The 17,645-nt window shown below is 54.2% G+C and overlaps 1 protein-coding gene across 1 annotated transcript; it reads left to right on the top strand.

Annotated features, from left to right (window-relative positions):
- Positions 1 to 265: 265 nt before the first annotated feature.
- PDGFRB (platelet derived growth factor receptor beta) lies at positions 266 to 17,409 on the top strand. Its single transcript, XM_054388897.1, has 22 exons — positions 266 to 314; positions 834 to 1,130; positions 1,549 to 1,818; positions 2,354 to 2,481; positions 2,810 to 2,984; positions 3,414 to 3,606; positions 3,792 to 3,907; positions 4,850 to 4,976; positions 5,506 to 5,717; positions 6,558 to 6,652; positions 6,966 to 7,098; positions 7,521 to 7,625; positions 7,735 to 7,845; positions 8,224 to 8,377; positions 11,079 to 11,245; positions 11,470 to 11,588; positions 12,778 to 12,900; positions 14,240 to 14,351; positions 14,653 to 14,752; positions 14,847 to 14,952; positions 16,331 to 16,569; positions 17,259 to 17,409. The coding sequence occupies exons 1-22, from the start codon at positions 266 to 268 to the stop codon at positions 17,407 to 17,409; spliced, it is 3,282 nt and encodes a 1,093-aa protein (XP_054244872.1).
- Positions 17,410 to 17,645: the final 236 nt, after the last annotated feature.

Below are 17,645 nucleotides of genomic sequence, written 5' to 3'. Positions count from 1 at the left end.
CAGCTAAATCCCTCTTTACCAGCAGGAGGGGCCTTAGAAACAGCTCCTTCTGCAGAGCCGGCATGAGGAGAAAGCAACCACCCCACCAGGAGGGAAAGGCTGGGAAGGGAAAGGAGATAGGAGGTTTCTGAGATGGAGAAGGGAGTCCGGGGCTTGGAGACCCCCTCAGCCCAGGGCAGCCAAGGGATCCCTCCTCCACTGACAGCACTGTGTTCATCCCACTTTGTTCCTGGCAGGATTTGGCCCTCGATCCACGGAGTCCATCATGCTGCACCTCTCTTTGAAGACATCTCTCTGGCTCTTCATCCTCACCAGTGAGTGCTTTGGCTGGGGAGGTGTGTGCAGGATTGGGTGCTGCTTGGGGATGCAATGCTGTGGGGAGGCTCCAGGGGTGCACATCTGTCCCTCCTAATGACTCTGGTTCACAGGTTTATGCCAACCCAAAGACACTGGGCAGCACTAGGTGGCACTAAGGGTGCAGTTGCCCTGCAGAAAGGTTGAATGGGGGCAAACATAAAGCATAAAAGGAGATAGTTCTCCACCCAGCATTGCCACAGGCAATGTGGGGCAACTTTGGGCATTGCCAAACCCTGTGATGTCTTATTTCCTCTCTTGTGTGAGGGTTTCAGGAGGTACAAGGCATGGAGGGTGACCCACCAAGGTCTAGGTCACCTTCTGAGGAATGGTTGTGTTTGTCAGTGATGGCTACACCAAGGAGGACAAACCCAGGAAGTGTCAAGGCTGACACTGCATTGGCCTGAGGCTGTGCTCCAATGTGCTTCACCTTGGACTTCAGAACACTCCAATTTGGTTTCACCTCCCTCCTCTCCCAGGTCTGCTGCAAGTAACATCTGGGGACAGTGGGCTGCGTGTGGAACCTGGAGACACTGAGCTCGTCCTCGACCTTCACAGCAGCTTCTCCCTCTTGTGCTATGGGGACAGGGAGCTGGTCTGGGAACGGGAGGGTCAGCCCCTGGCTGCCTCATTGGAGAAGAGGGACGGTGTCTTCATCAGCAACCTCACCCTCAGCAACGTGACAGGCCGGCAGACGGGCGAGTACGCCTGCTCCTACAGCTCCCAGCAGGCTGCAGAGCCCCTCCAGAGGAAAGCCCTCTACATCTACGTCCCAGGTAGGGCTCAGCATGGCCTTGCCTGTGCCATTGCATGGATTTTAGCAGCCAGGAGGAAGAGGGCTTTGAATGAGCATTCTCTCTCCCATGGAGGGAGCCCTCTTGGCTCTGTCTCTGGCATGCCCCTTGTTTGCCAGGTCAAGGGAGAGGCCTGTGTGTGGTGTGTTGGGACAAGTGGTGGGGAAGGCAGTGGTGTTAGGAGGCAGTGGTGTTAGGAGGCAGTGTCTGGGTCTCTCTTACTCTCCCAGGGGAGGTTTGGTAAGACCAAACCATGGCAGCTCTACTTTGCCATACAGAGAAAGGGAAGAAGCATCCCCCTAAAACGTAGAGAGAGAGCCGTGTGCTGGAGCAGTCCTGGAGGAGCACCAAGCAGCCCTTCAAGCAGCTTTCTGTAATTAGTGTTCTTGCTCTCCCACAGATCCCTCCCTAGTCTTCCTCCCTACAATCACCTCTGAAGAGCTCTTCATCTTCATCACGGGCTACACAGAGGCCATCATCCCATGCCGAGTGACCAACCCACAGATGCAGGTGACCCTCTATGAGAAGAAGGTGGAAAACCCTATCCCAGCGGCTTATGACCCACAGCAGGGATTCAAAGGCTTCTTTGAGGATAAGACCTATTTCTGCCGGACAATTGTGGATGACCAGGAGGTGGATTCAGACACTTTCTATGTCTACAGGATCCAGGGTGAGTTGTCATTGTCCTAGCATGCCTGTGCATGTCCTGTGGCTCTTATTTTCAGCCCAATGGCAGGGAACAGCAAAGCTTTGACCTCCTGACCAATTTGGAGGCTGGAATGTATGTGGAAGATTTTCAATTAATTGTAATGTGGGGGGTTGAGATTTCCCCCCAATATTAAATTGCCAGGCCAGCCCTGTTGGGAACCAAATGAAGCTGTATTTACAGGGAAAACTACAATCTACAATGAAATGCAATGGATATGTACAAAATATACAATGTTTACAATATTTACAGGTATTTACAATTAATAAGCAACACAAGAACCCCCCTGGCCAAAAACCAGGGGAGCTAATAGCTTCCCCACTCCCTACCCCAATGTACTACCACAATGTAGTCCTGTCCCCATTAGAGAATGTGTTCTACCAAAGTGCCAACTCCATCCCTCAGAGGAGAGACATTGCCAGTGAACCAGTCCACCCAGGATAAATGGGATTGGTGCCCACTCCTCCCTTTCCTCATTTTTCTTTCCCCTCTTGCCCAGTCTCATCTGTGAACGTCTCCATCAGCGCAGTGCAGACCATAGTGCGCCAGGGAGAGAACATTACCTTGATGTGCACTGTGAGTGGCAACGAGCTGGTCAACTTCAACTGGGATTACCCCCGCAAGCAGGTGAGTGCTCCAGCTCCTCAGGCTCCAGGCAGCAGCTCCAACCTTTCCACATGTCTCAGGTCATCAGTATTGCAGATCAAGCTTCATAAGAAGCTTCAAACCACGGCAGAAGCTATAGGATGCTACTACTGCCACCCAGGGAAGCTTGATAGGGATATCCTTGGATAGAGGCTGATGGAGGCCTCTGATGGATGTTCCCTGTCCCTCTGCAGCCAGATTGGGGTCCTCTACCTGCTTCTTCTCCTTCCCTGTGAGCCTGGCTTTGGCGCTCCAGTTGCAGAACATGCTCTTGACTTCTCAGACCCTGACTCCTGTGCTCATTGTGCAGGCAGGGAAGACTGTGGAGCCAGTGACCGACTTCCTGCCTGGATCCACCCACGAGATCCGCTCCATCCTCATCATCCAGAACGCGGAGCTGGAGGACAGTGGGACCTATGCCTGCAATGTCTCTGAGGGCTACCACGAGAAAACAGACCGGAAGGACATCACTGTCCATGTGATTGGTGTGTTGCTGCCCATGCACTCCAAGCCAGCAATCCACGTGGGTGGATGTCCAAGGGGGACACCCTCTTCTCTCTGCACAGCCTGCAGCTCTCTCCCCTTCTTGCCTCTGCCCTGAGTAACCATGGCAAAAAGTCAGCCCTTACCCCATGTCACCCTTGCCCACTTCTTGGCATCAGAACATCCCAAATCTTCCACCCTGAGGGTGAGGGTGAGAGCTCTTCTGTGCTGTGTAGTTCTAAGGAGATGTGAGCTCCAGTGTGGCTCTGTACCCACACTCCCCAATTCTGAAGCCTTGAGGGATAGATCTGGAGCTGCCCACCACTTCCTGGTGTTCAGAGTGTTTAATTCCAGATCCATGTTTGTCCAAAGGGCTGGAGAAGGGGTGGTTTCTCTCTCTGACCCCTTCTCTTCCTCCTGCCCACTCTCAGAGCATGGCTTTGTGCGCTTCCACACCTCCCTGCCCAGCACGGTGTACGCTGAGGTCCACAAGAGCCACACCATCCAGGTGGAGGTGGAGGCATACCCACAACCCAGCATTGTGTGGCTGAAGAACAACAAGACTTTGACCATGGAGAGCAGCAGTGAGTTCACCATCAGCAGCAGGAACCTGTCTGAAACTAGGTGAGACCCCACATCATTCCTCACTGGTGTGCAGGGAGGGAATAGTTCACAAAGCAAACTCTGGATTGGACATGGTTGGGGGTTGAATGCCTTTCCATGAGCTGATTTTGAGCATGCCTCAGATGGGTGGGAACTGGTTGCCTGTGAGCACTGTCAGAGGCACTCTGGGACTGTGTCTCCTCCAGGTACCAAACAGCTCTGGTGCTGGTGCGGGTGAAGCAGGAAGAAGGAGGATTTTACACCATCCGAGCTTCCAATGAGGATGATGAGCAGGAGCTCTCTTTCCACCTGCAGATAAATGGTGAGAGCGGGCATGAAGATATGGGGCTGGGGAGGCAATCTCAGGGGATGGCTCCATCCTTTGTTGCAGGACACTGAAGACCTGACTCCTCTGGCTACAGCTCCAGAGTGATTTCAGTTAAAGGAAGAGCATTCAAACAAGAAGCATTTGATTTCTCACACTTGGTCTCAGAGCAAGGGTGAGAGGAGGCAGCTCAGACACCATCACCTTGTCCTCCATGCCCTACTCCAAAGTAGGTGTGGAGATGATCATGCAGCTCTTCTTTCTAGGACTTTTCCCTGTGCTCTCCAAGCAAGCTAGATGGGTACAGGTCACCTATATAACTCCCTCAGACTTTTTGCTGTTATCTTTCAAAAATAAACACAATTAATGTGATCACAGAATCACAGAACTTTAGGAGTTGGAAGGGACCTCGAAAGATCATCCAGTGCAGGATCACCTAGAGTAGGTCACACAGGAATGCATCCAGCTGGGTTTTGAATGTCTCCAGAGGAGACTCCACAACCTCTCTGGGCAGTCTGCTCCAGTGCTTTATCACCCTCACAGTGAAAAAGCTTTTCCTTATGTTCACATGAAACCTTCTGTGGTTGGACTAGGTGATCTTTTAAGGTCCCTTCCAACCCCTAACATTCTGTGAGTCTGTGATTCTGTAATTGTCCCTTGTCCTAACATTGGGCATCTCTGAGCAGAGCCTGGCTCCATCCTCCTGACATTCACCCCTCACATACTTAGAAACATTAATGAGGTCACCTCTCATTCTCCTCCTCTCCAAGCTAAAGAGACCCAGCTGCCTCAGCCTTGCCTCTTAAGGGAGATGCAATGAGTTCTACCTCACTGTCTCCTCACCCCGAAGCCATGGTAATGGTAGCATGGAACCACATCTCTCTTCCACCCTGCTGGTAGAAAGGAAGATTAATTCCCATCACTGTCTCTTGGTTTCAGTGCCAGCCAAAGTGGTGGATCTCAAGGAGAACAGCAGTGCCAGCAGTGGGGAGCAGACAGTGAGATGTTCTGCTGAAGGCATGCCCCAGCCAGAGATCAGCTGGTCTGCCTGCAGTGACATCAAATGGTGAGTGGAGTGATGGAGTCCATGGGAACGGCTGGGCCCTTCCATTTATCTTATGAGCAGTGACTCAAGGAGCTGGGGATGGTTAGTTTGGAAAAGAGGAGGCTGAGGGAGACCTCATTGCTCTCTACAACTACCTGAAAGGACATTGGAGAGAGGCTGGTGCTGGGCTCTTCTCTCAGATACTTAGTGATAGAACAAGAGGGAATGGCCTCAAGCTACACCTGGGTACGTTTAGACTGGACAGTAGGAAAAAAGTTTCCCAGCAAGAGTGGTCAGGCATTGGAATGTGCCACAGGGAGGGGGTTGAGTCACCAACCCTGGATGTGTTTGGAAATATGGTTTAGGGGTGACCCTTGTAGAGTAGTGTTCTGGGTTGGACTTGGTGATCCTGAGGGTCTTTTTCCAACCTGAGTGTTTCAGTGATTCTGTGATTAGAATAATGAGCTATGATTTTATTGCTTGCTGAGCAGCCCGTGGTGGTGCATGGTCTCAGCTGCCTCTCAGCTTTCCTTGCCCTCCCCGGGAGCAGGTGCAGCACCGAGGGGCAGCCCAGCCGGCTGCTGGGGAACGAGTCTGAGGAGATCAGGCTGCAGACCAATGCCTCGTACCACACCGAGCTGCAGCTGTACCGAGTCAGCAGCACCCTGCAGCTGCACAGGCTGGACCAGCCCCTGCTCCTCAGGTGCAGCGTGCACAACGCCCTGGGCACCAGCTCGCAGGACATCACGCTGGTCCCGCACGGTGAGCGCTGAGGGAAGGGGTTGAGACACCAACAGGCAGCCAGGCTTCCCTCTCCATGACTCCAGTTTGAAGGTGCTGAGAGCCAGGGCAGTCCTCAGAGGCAGGAAACTTGAGTATTTCTGCCCCAAAAGAAGCCTCCTTTGAGCTGAGCAGGAAAGGCTTCTCCAAGAGGCATCTGGAGTCCTTATGTCCTCATCTAGATGAGGGTGCCCCTGCTTACTGCAGAGTGGGTTGGACTAGATGGCCTGTGGAGATCCCTTCCAACCCAGACCGTTCTATGATCTATGATTCTATGCCCACTGGCCATGGACATCTTCTTACCCCCACTGGCAAGGTCATCCCTCCAGGGAGGAAAGATTAAAGTGCCTGAGCAGGTCCCTGGTGTCTTGTTATTAGCCCTCAGGTCACTAGATGGTGCCACGGATTTGAACATCCACACATTCAACATCTCAAATATGAGGGTCAGCCCAGGCCCAAAGCTGCCAGCTCCCTACAAGCAAATCAGCCCCTCTAGCTCCTTACACCCTCCCATGGTCAAATCTTTGCCAGAGCAGCAAGCTTTCAACAGGCTGTAACTACCCAGCACTCCATTAGCCCTGGGGTGCTGGCTCTGCAAGGGCTGGGCAGGTCTGCCCAGGAAGAGAGGACAAGGGCTGACCCCACTTAAAGGGAGAGCAAGGTAGATGTTTGGGGAGGGAGACACCTAGCAGGATGGGGACAGTGACTAGAGGAGAGAAGTGGAAGGGTGCAGGGACCCCTCTGCACTGCTGTCCCCTCCTTTCCCCAGGGTACTCATGCAGAGGTGGAGGAGTCTGACTGCTGTCCCTGTTCTTGTTGTAGCCTTGCCATTCAAGGTGCTCATCATCTCCATCATCCTGGCTTTGCTGGTCCTTACTGTCATCTCCCTGATCATCCTGATCGTCTTGTGGCAGAAGGTAAAAGAGGAGAGTGTTCCCAGGCTGCCACAGTGGGTACCCTCATGTTAGGGCTGCTGGGAAGGGCAAAGCTGTCAGCTCCTACTGCCATGGGCTTGCTGCCTTGCCATGGGCTTGACCTCTACCAGGGACCATGGGCTTCCATCAGTCTCTGCATGCCCCTGGCATCTGTAGGCTAGAGGGGAAATGAGGCTGCAGGGACCAGGCTCCCTAAAAAAGCTGATCCACATTGTCCTAAAAGCTCATCCACATTGTCCTGACCTCTCTGAGCCCCAGCCCCTCAGATCTCTCTTCCCTTTGCTCCCCTCCCCAGAAGCCTCGCTATGAGATCCGCTGGAAGGTGATCGAGTCGGTCAGCTCCGATGGGCACGAGTACATCTACGTGGATCCCATGCAGCTCCCTTATGACTCCAGCTGGGAGGTGCCCAGGGACAAGCTGGTATTAGGTAACGGCTCTGCACATCCCACTGATGGCCCCCCTGGTGTTCTGGCTGTGTGAAGGTGATGGGTTTGGCGTCTCCAGAAGAGATCAGCTCAGAAAAGGCACAAAGATCCTGGAGTGTATGATGTGGTCCTGGGACAGGGAGAGCACTGGGGGCCACGATGGGAGGCCAGCTGCACTTCTGGCATGAAGCACCAGGGTGTCCCTGGTGCCCCTTTCCTGCAACTGGCAGCTCCTTCCCTTCCCAGCCAGATGGAAACCAGCCCCAGTCCCAAACATCACAACTCATGACCACCTCCATGCCCACCAGGATGACTGCAGCAGGCTGGTGTGGTCTCAGGCAGGGGACTTGTCTTTTCCAAGCTCTTCTCCTCACCTCTCCTCAAGGATTGTCACCACCTTTGTCTTCTCCCTGTTTCTTTGCAGGACGCACTCTTGGCTCTGGTGCCTTTGGACGTGTGGTGGAGGCGACAGCTCATGGTCTGAGTCATTCACAGGCCACCATGAAAGTGGCAGTCAAAATGCTCAAGTGTGAGTGGTCTCTACCCCATGGCTTTCCTCCACCCCAAAGCTGTGAGGCCAAGCAGTGCCCTCGCACTCCCCTCCTTGCCCTGCCATTTATATTGGCTCTTCCCAACAGCCACTGCCCGAAGCAGCGAGAAGCAAGCCCTCATGTCTGAGCTGAAGATCATGAGCCACCTGGGACCTCACCTCAACATTGTCAACTTGCTGGGGGCCTGCACCAAAGGAGGTAACTGAGCCTCATGTGCCCTTTCTCCTCTCCCTTCTGCCTTGGGCTGTGCTAAGGAGGAGAACTGTCCTCAGTGGGAATAATTCCTGTTTTCTGGTTCAGAATGGTTCACCCTTCCCCTAGGAAAGCCTGCTGAGGCTCCTTCTTTCCAACCTGGTCGAAGCTGGGGAGGCACATTTCAGTTAACCCCCACCCCCCTCCCCTGCCCAAACATAAAACATCAAATACCAAAATGCTCAGTAGCACAACGGTGGCTTCGCCCCCTGGGCCTGCTCACCCCACCTGTCAGCTGGTCACACCCCCGTGGGCTGAAGCTGGCTGCCCTGAGGAGCAGGCTGGGCTGGGGGCAGGTCTGAGATGGGTGCTGTGCCCCAGCAGGGCCCATCTACATCATCACGGAGTACTGCCGCTACGGGGACCTGGTGGACTACCTGCACCGCAACAAGCACACCTTCCTGCAGTCCTGCGGGGAGAAGGCTCGCAGGGACCTGGAGCTCTATGGCAACACCCCCAAGCAGGACCACGGGCAGAGGTACCTGGAAAGCAGCACTCTCCTCCTTCCTCCTGCCTACCCCATCCTAGCCCCACCTCAAGTATCGGGCGCTGCGATACAAGAGAGGCAGCGAGGTGCTGGAGCGAGTGCAGAGGAGGGCAAGGAAGCTGGGGAAGGGCCTGGAGAATAAAACTGATGAAGAGGGACTGAAGGAGCTGGGGATGGTTAGTTTGAAATAGAGGGGGCTGAGGGGAGACCTCGTTGCTCTCTACAACTACCTGAAAGGAGGTTGTGGAGAGATTGGTGCTGGGCTCTTCTCACAGATGATTTGTAATAGAACAAGAGGGAACAGCCTCAAGCTGCAGCAGGGTAGGTTCAGACTGGACATCAGGAAAACAACTTTCCCAGCAAGAGTAGTGAGACACTGGAATGTGCTTCCTGGAGAGGTGGTGGAGCCACCAACCCTGGATGTGTTTAAAGGTCATTTGGGTGTGGTGCTTGGGGGTACGGTTTAGGGGTGAACCTTGTGGACTAGGGCTCTGGGTTGGACTTGGTGATCCTGAGGGTCTTTTCCAACCTGAACATTTCTGTGACTCTGTAATGAGGGAGTCTGGTAGTGTGAGGAAGAATGCCTGCATTTCTTCCAGACCAGTGGAATAAACACTGGTCCAGCTCTTAGACAGAGTTGGTTGTTCTGTTGCCTTATGAGACCAGCTCAAGTGCCAGCCAGCCACCTCCAAACAGCTTCTGGCAGACAGGGAGTTACCAGAGGCAATTGTATGTCCTGGAGGCTGAACTTGCTAGCACACACGTCAGCTGCTCCGTGCCAGTTGGGAAAATTCCCTGTCTTTGTTAGCTTTATTGGCATAACCACAGCTACCCATCAAGTACAGAGATGAAGGGTTTCCCAGCATGTCTTAATCATTGGAGACCTCAGGTTTCAGGGCAGCTGGTGCTGCTGCCAAGCCTAAAGCAGAAGTGCTAGGAGGTGTGCAGTTGCACCAGAGGTGCTACAAGGGAAGGGAAAGGGTCCTTCGTCTGGTTGCCAGCTGTAAGGGATGCAGGCACACCAGAGAAAATGTTAGAAAGCAACATTTCCTTCCAGCACACCAAAACAAGTGTTCTATTTTAGAGCAGTGTTGGGACATCAGCACGGCTGCCCCCTGTGCTTTCTGCTTGAAGGCAGCTGAGATCCACAGAAGTACTGAGTGCATTCCCCCAAGCCTCTCAGCTCTGGCCATGCAGCCCATCCCTGGCACATGGAAGGCTTCAAGGCTTTACCATGAGGGTGGTGGAACACTGGAACAGGTTGCCCAGAGAGGTAGTTAAGGCTCCATCCCTGGAGACATTCAAGGTGAGGCTCGCCAGGGCTCTGGGTGACCTGCTCCAGTTGAGGATGTCCCTGCTGACTGCAGAGGGGCTTGGACTGGATGACCTTTGGAGGTCCCTTCCAACCCAGACCCTTCTATGATTCTGTGATTCTAAGATGCTGCTTCCCAGACACAACTGTTGCTCACTCAAAGGAGAACTGCTCAAGGGTGCAGATGTTTGCTGCTCCAACCTGGGAAGGTCTAACTGTGGACAGAGGGTTTTGTCCTGCTTGCTCAGTTTAGTCTCCTCCAGGCTGGTCCTGGTCAGTCTGGGAATGTGCACAGCCAAGGTGCAGGGTTTTGCCTGCCCAGTCTGGCTTGGGTCTCACACCCTCTTGCCCTGTGGGAACTTGTGAAACTGTGTGGCCCTGACTCCCTTTCTTGCCTTCTCCAGTGCCAAGACTGTGCTGAGCCAAGCCTGGTGCTCTGCCAGGCAAGATGAGCATAAGAAGTTTCAGTCTGCAAGAAAGGACATTGCTGATGTGATCTTGCTGTTTAAAGTCAATGCTGAGGGCACCTGTGATGTTAGTTGGTAGAAGAAGGTCTCCAGTGCCATTTGCACTTCTCTGCACACACGATGCCAGGCTTCTTTCCCTGCTGTGTGGCACATTTTGCCCAGGTGGCCAAGAGAGCCAATGGCATCCTGGCCTGCATCAGGCATAGTGTGGCCAGCAGGAGCAGGGAGGTCATTGTACCCCTGGACACAGCACTGGTTAGGCCACACCTTGAGTACTGTGTCCAGTTCTGGGCCCCTCAGTTTAGGAAAGATGTTGAATTGCTGGAGCGTGTCCAGAGAAGGGCAACGAGGCTGGGGAGAGGCCTTGAGCACAAGCCCTATGAGGAGAGGCTGAGGGAGCTGGGACTGTTTAGCCTGGAGAAGAGGAGGCTCAGGGGTGACCTCATTGCTGTCTACAACTACCTGAAGGGAGGTTGTAGCCAGGAGGGGTTTGGTCTCTTCTCCCAGGCAAGCAGTGACAGAACAAGAGGACACAGTCTCAAGCTGCACCAGGGGAGGTTTAGGCTGGAGGTGAGGAGAAAGTTCTTCACAGAGAGAGTGGTTGGCCATTGGAATGTGCTGCCCAGGGAGGTGGTGGAGTCACCATCCCTGGAGGTGTTCAAGAGGGGATTGGACATGGCACTTGGTGCCATGGTTTAGATAGTCATGAGGTGTAGGGTGACAGGTTGGACTGGATGATCCTTGAGGTCTCTTCCAGCCTTCTTGATTCTATGATTCTCTGCTTCTATGATTCTAAAACATTTCAGTGCCAGGCTGAGGGTTCAGGAACTGCAGTCCCACGAATCATTGTCCTCATGCCCTGAGTCTCCTCCTCTGCTCTGGATCTGAGCAACCTCTTTGCTTCCCTTTCCAGCCACCTCTCCTTGTCTGTCGAGAGTGATGGGGGCTACATGGACATGAGCAAGGATGACTCCCTGGATTATGTGCCCATGTCTGACATGAAGGGGGAAGTCAAGTATGCTGACATTGACTCCTCCAACTATGGCACCCCCTACGAGCTGGACAGCTATGCCCCATCAGGTAACTGCAATTGCTGGGTGCCTCTGCTTGCAGAGCTGGATGGTCCATACTGCAAGGCTCACCTCTGGGATGAGGCCAGCAGTGGTGGCAGATGCCCTCACAATGGAAGCTTTCAGGACTGTCCCTTTGCTGCTGGAGTTGGAGCAGTCCCTGGTGGGTCCTTCCCCTGGCTGGCAGCCCAGGAGTGTGCTAACACCAACACCCTCCCTCTGCTTGCCCTCCAGCTCCTGACAGAACAGAGAGGATGACGCTGATCAATGAGTCTCCACTCCTCAGCTACATGGACTTGGTGGGCTTCAGCTTCCAGGTGGCCAATGGGATGGAGTTCCTGGCTTCCAAAAACGTATGTATGCTGGCTGCTCTGTGGTGCCTGCAGCAGCAGAGGCCAACAATGCTCTGCTCTGTCCTGTGGTCAGCTTCCACTTGCTGTCCCTCTGTCCATGCCAAGCTCCTTGTGGGAGAAGTGGCCACGCAATTAAAGAGCTGCTGACCACTTCTCCTTGGGAACAGAGCCCTGAGGATCAGCACAACTGTAATGTGCACGTGATAGCTAACCCTGGCAGGGATCGAGCTTCAGACCTCCAATCCCCTGACCCCGAGCTCCTCCCAGGCCCTGTGCAGCACAGCTGTGGTGTTTTATCATCCTTAGCAGGATGACCAGTGATGACCTCTCTGTGCTGAGCCACAAGGCACTCCACAGCAGAGCTGCTACTTGCCATGGACATCCCTAATGCACCACAAGATCTGAGCTCCCCCACTGCCAGATCTCATCAGAAGTGGTTGTTTAGTAGAAATTAAGCCAGCCCAGAGAACTGGACTCTGGAATTTCCTAAGGTCTGACTTAGCCCAGGCAGGCAGTAACATCGTTGGACTGTGTGAAACTTCACACAGGGTGGAGCTAAAAGAAGGGGTAGTGATGGTGTAAGTGACATGCAGAGAGAAGTTCCTGGCTCTCTGCCTCCAGCCAGACAGACTGATCCTCAAAGTTCATGGTCAGTGCTTCCCCGTGTTCCATAGAAGAGAAGTTTGCAGTTTCCTACAGCTTCTCATGGTCACTCTTTAGAGTGGTGTGATGCTACCCTGCTCTCCAGTAGTGTCTGGGGCAAACCTTGAGGCTGTTCCTATGGAAAACATCCAGCATGCTGGCAAGCCAGCAGGCACAAGCTAGGCTGGTGTAACTCTGATGTCTTCAGATTGTTGGGTTGGATTGTGCAAACAGAGATGGAGACATCCCCTCCTTGCCAGCCCACCTTGCTTGGTCAGGCCCAGGCAATGCCCTCTCTGCTGGGTTGGCCAAATTGCCCTGGCCAGATCTGTATGCCTGCTGCTGTCAGGAGGACAGCAGTGCAGGTGAGAGGTGAAAACATGGTAGCTCTGCTAGTGGCTTTGAGCCATGGTTGTCCCTAGAGGTGGAAGAGATGCCTCAAATAATGTGAGGTGACTCCTGACCCTGCAGCCCCAGCAATGGGTGAGTGCTGAAGCTGGGCTGCTCCCCTGGGCTACCCAGTGACAGTGCCCTGCCTCCCCTGCAGTGTGTGCATCGTGACCTGGCTGCCAGGAATGTCCTCATCTGTGAGGGGAAGCTGGTGAAGATCTGTGACTTTGGCCTGGCCAGGGACATCATGAGGGATTCCAACTATATCTCCAAAGGCAGTGTGAGTACCAGGAGCTGTGCAAGCCCCTCTCTTCCTGGGGCTCTGGGCTTGGTACCCCCTACATTCTCCTGCAATGTGTCCCCTGTCCATCCTTGTGGCCAGGAGGGGTGACAGGGGTGACAGGGTAGGGCTTCCAGGACAGCCAACTATCCTGCATCTGATGTGCTCTGCATGCTGTGGAGAGGCAGTGCTGCAACACCCTCTCTCCAGGCTCTTACAGAAGAACCTTGTCAGCAGCAATAAACCTGGAGATTGTCCCCTGCACAGCCCATCAGTGTCAGCAGTGCTGTGTCCCTTCTCTGCATGGTACTGAGTCTGGTCCTGAGCTGCATCAGGCTGAGTGCCAGGTTAGGCAGCTTGGCAGTGCTGCAGTCAGCCAGTGGCCACTCTGGGAAGGGGTTCACAGACTCCTGCTCTCACCACTAGACCACCAGTGATGTGGTGTCCTGTGAGCAGCTGCTTTCCAGAAAGACCTTTCCAACCTTTCAAGGCAGGAGAGGATGAGGCCATAACTGAGATTTCCCCAGAACCTCCCCTGTGACTTCAACAGCATGCCCACTCCTGGGGCATCTGGAGACATGCAACCCCAGGCCAAGCAGGTGATGTAATTCCCAGAGAAACTGAGGCTGGGGGAGCTGAGGCTGGAGCCAGGCCTCTCAAACCCCACTAGGAGCTACTCTGTGAACTCCTGAACTTCTCTGCTGCTGTCTCCCATTCACAGGAGGTAGCAGGCAGGCACCCAGTGCCTGGGCAGGGAGACCCTCCTGCAGAGGGGCTGGAGGTTTTCATTCCAGACTTGCCATAGCTGCTTTTCCTTCCAAAACAGGAACTGAAACTGAGCCCCTCTGCAATTCTTCCTGGAGATTATTTTGGTATTTGTTGTGTAAGCAATTCCCCACAACTAGTACTGCATACAAGATGGCCAAGTGAGCCTTTTTCCCTGTGTATCACTCTGAGAAAAAGCAGGATGTGTCCTTTGGCTCTTTTCTGGTCATCCCATAACCCTCTCCAGCCTGATTGCAGTTTCCAAAGTCCAGACAGGCCTGTACTCTCTTCAGGAGTGCTGTGGTCATATTGTGCAAGTCAATGGACTTCCCAAGCACTACAGAGCAGAAGATGCCCTCTGTGACAGCTCAGCACGGCAGGCAGTGATGGAAAGGGCTGTAGCACACCCATCTCTTTCCTCCTGCCTGCTGAGTTCATCCTACACATGGAAAGAGAAAAGTGGTCCCCCCCAGGTGGTTGACAGCAGATGTCAGTAGATGTGTTGGTCTCACCCTGGGAAACAAGTGATGTAGGTGCAGCTCTTTTTTCAGTTTTTTTTTTTTTTTCCTCTTAGACCTTCTTGCCCCTGAAGTGGATGGCTCCAGAGAGCATCTTCAACAACCTCTACACCACCCTGAGCGACGTGTGGTCCTTTGGGATTCTCCTCTGGGAGATATTCACTCTAGGTAAGTATCCTGGAGATCATGATGGTGTCTGTGGGTGTGATGGCCTGTTAGCGGATCCATTCCCAGGGACAATAGGATCCACTCCCAGGGACAACAGAAATCCATTTCTAATTCCCAAGTCCCAGTCCTGTCAGTCAGAGCAGCACTTCATTCCCTGTCTCCTTCTTTCCCATGCTGACATTACCATCTGGAAAGGAGATGAAACAGGAAAGGTAAAGGAAACCTTGATGTGAAAAGCATGTTGGCAAGGGGATGGCAGGAAATCCACCAGCCTGATCTCCCACTCTCCCTTCACACCCAGGGGGGACTCCATACCCTGAACTGCCTATGAATGAACAGTTCTACAACGCCATCAAACGTGGCTATCGGATGTCCAAACCCCCCCATGCCTCTGAGGAAATGTAAGTGCTGCCCTGCACAAACTACAGGAGCATCTCTGCCTCCCTTCTCCCCTGCTGCTAACTCACCAGAGTGCTCCCTCTCCCCTCCTGTTAGCTATGACATCATGCAGAAGTGCTGGGAGGAGAAGTTTGAGATCAGACCATCCTTCTCACAGCTGGTGGTGCTGATGGGAAACCTCCTGGTGGAATGCTACAGAAAGGTACGTTCCAAGAATCCTTGCTGAAGGGACAGAAGAGAGCCTGGGCCCTCTGGAGGATGCTGCCTTGGTTAGGGCCCTCAGGCAGGCTCTGGAGACCAGCAGTTAGTGCTGCTGTGCCAGAGGATTTTGCTGTGACTAAGGCTGCATGACTTTGGATAGTGAAGGTGCTGTAGGCACACCCCAGTAGTGCATTTCCCCTCTCACACCCCAGCAGTGCATTTCCCCTCTCTCACCCCAGCAGTGCATTCTCTCCTCTCTCACCCCAGTAGTGCGTTTCCCCTCTCACACCCCAGCAGTGCATTCTCTCCTCTCTCACCCCAGTAGTGCGTTTCCCCTCTCACACCCCAGCAGTGCATTCTCTCCTCTCTCACCCCAGCAGTGCATTCTCTCCTCTCTCACCCCAGCAGTGCATTTCCCCTCTCACACCCCAGCAGTGCATTCTCTCCTCTCTCACCCCAGCAGTGCATTCTCTCCTCTCTCACCCCAGCAGTGCATTCTCTCCTCTCACACCCCAGCAGTGCATTCTCTCCTCTCTCACCCCAGCAGTGCATTCTCTCCTCTCACACCCCAGCAGTGCATTCTCTCCTCTCTCACCCCAGCAGTGCATTCTCTCCTCTCTCACCCCAGCAGTGCATTCTCCCCTCTCTCACCCCAGCAGTGCATTCTCTCCTCTCACACCCCAGCAGTGCATTTTCCCTCTCACACCCCAGCAGTGCATTTCCCCTCTCACACCCCAGCAGTGCATTCTCTCCTCTCTCACCCCAGCAGTGCATTTCCCCTCCCACACCCCAGCAGTGCATTCTCTCCTCTCTCACCCCAGCAGTGCATTCTCTCCTCTCTCACCCCAGCAGTGCATTTCCCCTCTCACACCCCAGCAGTGCATTCTCTCCTCTCTCACCCCAGCAGTGCATTTCCCCTCTCACACCCCAGCAGTGCATTCTCTCCTCTCACACCCCAGCAGTGCATTCTCTCCTCTCTCACCCCAGCAGTGCATTTCCCCTCTCTCACCCCAGCAGTGCATTCTCTCCTCTCTCACCCCAGCAGTGCATTCTCTCCTCTCTCACCCCAGCAGTGCATTTCCCCTCTCACACCCCAGCAGTGCATTCTCTCCTCTCTCACCCCAGCAGTGCATTTCCCCTCTCTCACCCCAGCAGTGCATTCTCTCCTCTCTCACCCCAGCAGTGCATTTCCCCTCTCACACCCCAGCAGTGCATTCTCTCCTCTCTCACCCCAGCAGTGCATTCTCTCCTCTCTCACCCCAGCAGTGCATTTCCCCTCTCTCACCCCAGCAGTGCATTTCCCCTCTCTCACCCCAGCAGTGCATTTCCCCTCTCACAAGCCCTTCCTGTTTCCTTGGTAACCTGCCCTGTGAGCGCAGAGGTACCAGCAGGTGGATGAAGAGTTCATGAAGAGCGACCACCCCGCAGTCGTCCGCACAAGACCTATCCTCCCCGGGCTGAACAATGCCAGGTTCAATGCCAGCTCCCCCAGCAGCAGCATCCTCTACACAGCTGTGCACCAGGATGGGGGAGAGAACGACTACATCATCCCTCTGCCCGACCCCAAACCCGAGGCAAGCTGCGACCTCCCGCAGGAGCCCTCCGTCAGCCGGGCCAGGTGAAAACATTGCTGCTGACTGCTGTCCCTCCCCTAGACTGCCCAAAGCTGAAAGCAGGGCCTTTGAGAGGAAAGGGGGATGCTCTGCTCAGGGATAGACCAGGGCTGTGTGTACCAGGAGAAAAGGACAGCAGAGTCATCCCCACCTTGCATGAGCCTGCAGGGATAGAGATCACAGAATCACAGAAGGGTCTGGGTTGGAAAGGACCTCCAAAGGTTATCTAGTCCAATACTTTTGCAGTGAGCAGGGATAACCTCAACCAGCTCAGGTTGCCCAGAGCCTTGTGAAGCCTCACCTTGAATATCTCCAGGGATGGGGCCTCAACTACCTCTCTGGGCAACCTGTTACAGTGCTCAGCCACCCTCAGATGAACCAGAGGAGCTGGGACATGAGCTGAGGTGGGATGCCATCTCACATTCCCATATATCAGCCAGTACAGCTGGGAAAAAGTGACCCCACTCACAAGGAGGAGGGCACATAAAGGCTCACAGCCTTCAGCACCCAGCGGTCTGTAAGTTGTGTTTGAGGGCTGAGTAGACCCAACTGCTGTTGTCTGTTTGCCCATGGAAAGCTACTCAGAGTGGGGATACTGGGAGCTCAACACACTTCACAGCTGTTGGGGAGTCCTCTCCCAGCAGGAGACTTTGGAGAAGGCACTCATTTCTCTCTCCCTCTTGTCCCCCTTCAGCTCTGTGCTGAATGAGGCCAACACATCGTCTACAATATCCTGTGACAGCCCTCTGGGCCCCCAGCAGGACGAGGAGCAGGAGCCCGACCCACAGCCAGGCTGCCAGGAGCCGACCACTGGGCACCAAGAGGTGGAGGAGAGTTTTCTGTAGTCAGAGATGGGCTGACTCTGCATCTCCCTATGGAGAGGCCAGCTGAGGGCCTGACCCAGATGTCACAGAGAGCCATGCCTTGCACTTGTCCAGCAGGACATCCTCACCTGTCCCAGCATCCCTCCCTCCCTCCTGCCTCCCACTGCCGGCTGGGAATTGAACATTTTTCCCTATTGCCGTCCCCTTTCCCCTTACAAAGAGGTGGCTCAGTGCCAGCAACCTTCCAGATCACTGCC

This window comes from Indicator indicator, chromosome 18 (genome assembly GCF_027791375.1).
Source record: "Indicator indicator isolate 239-I01 chromosome 18, UM_Iind_1.1, whole genome shotgun sequence".
Taxonomy (NCBI): Eukaryota; Metazoa; Chordata; class Aves; order Piciformes; family Indicatoridae; genus Indicator; species Indicator indicator.
The sequence above is the reverse complement of the archived record's forward strand: the minus strand, read 5'-3'. Positions and strand labels throughout refer to the sequence as shown.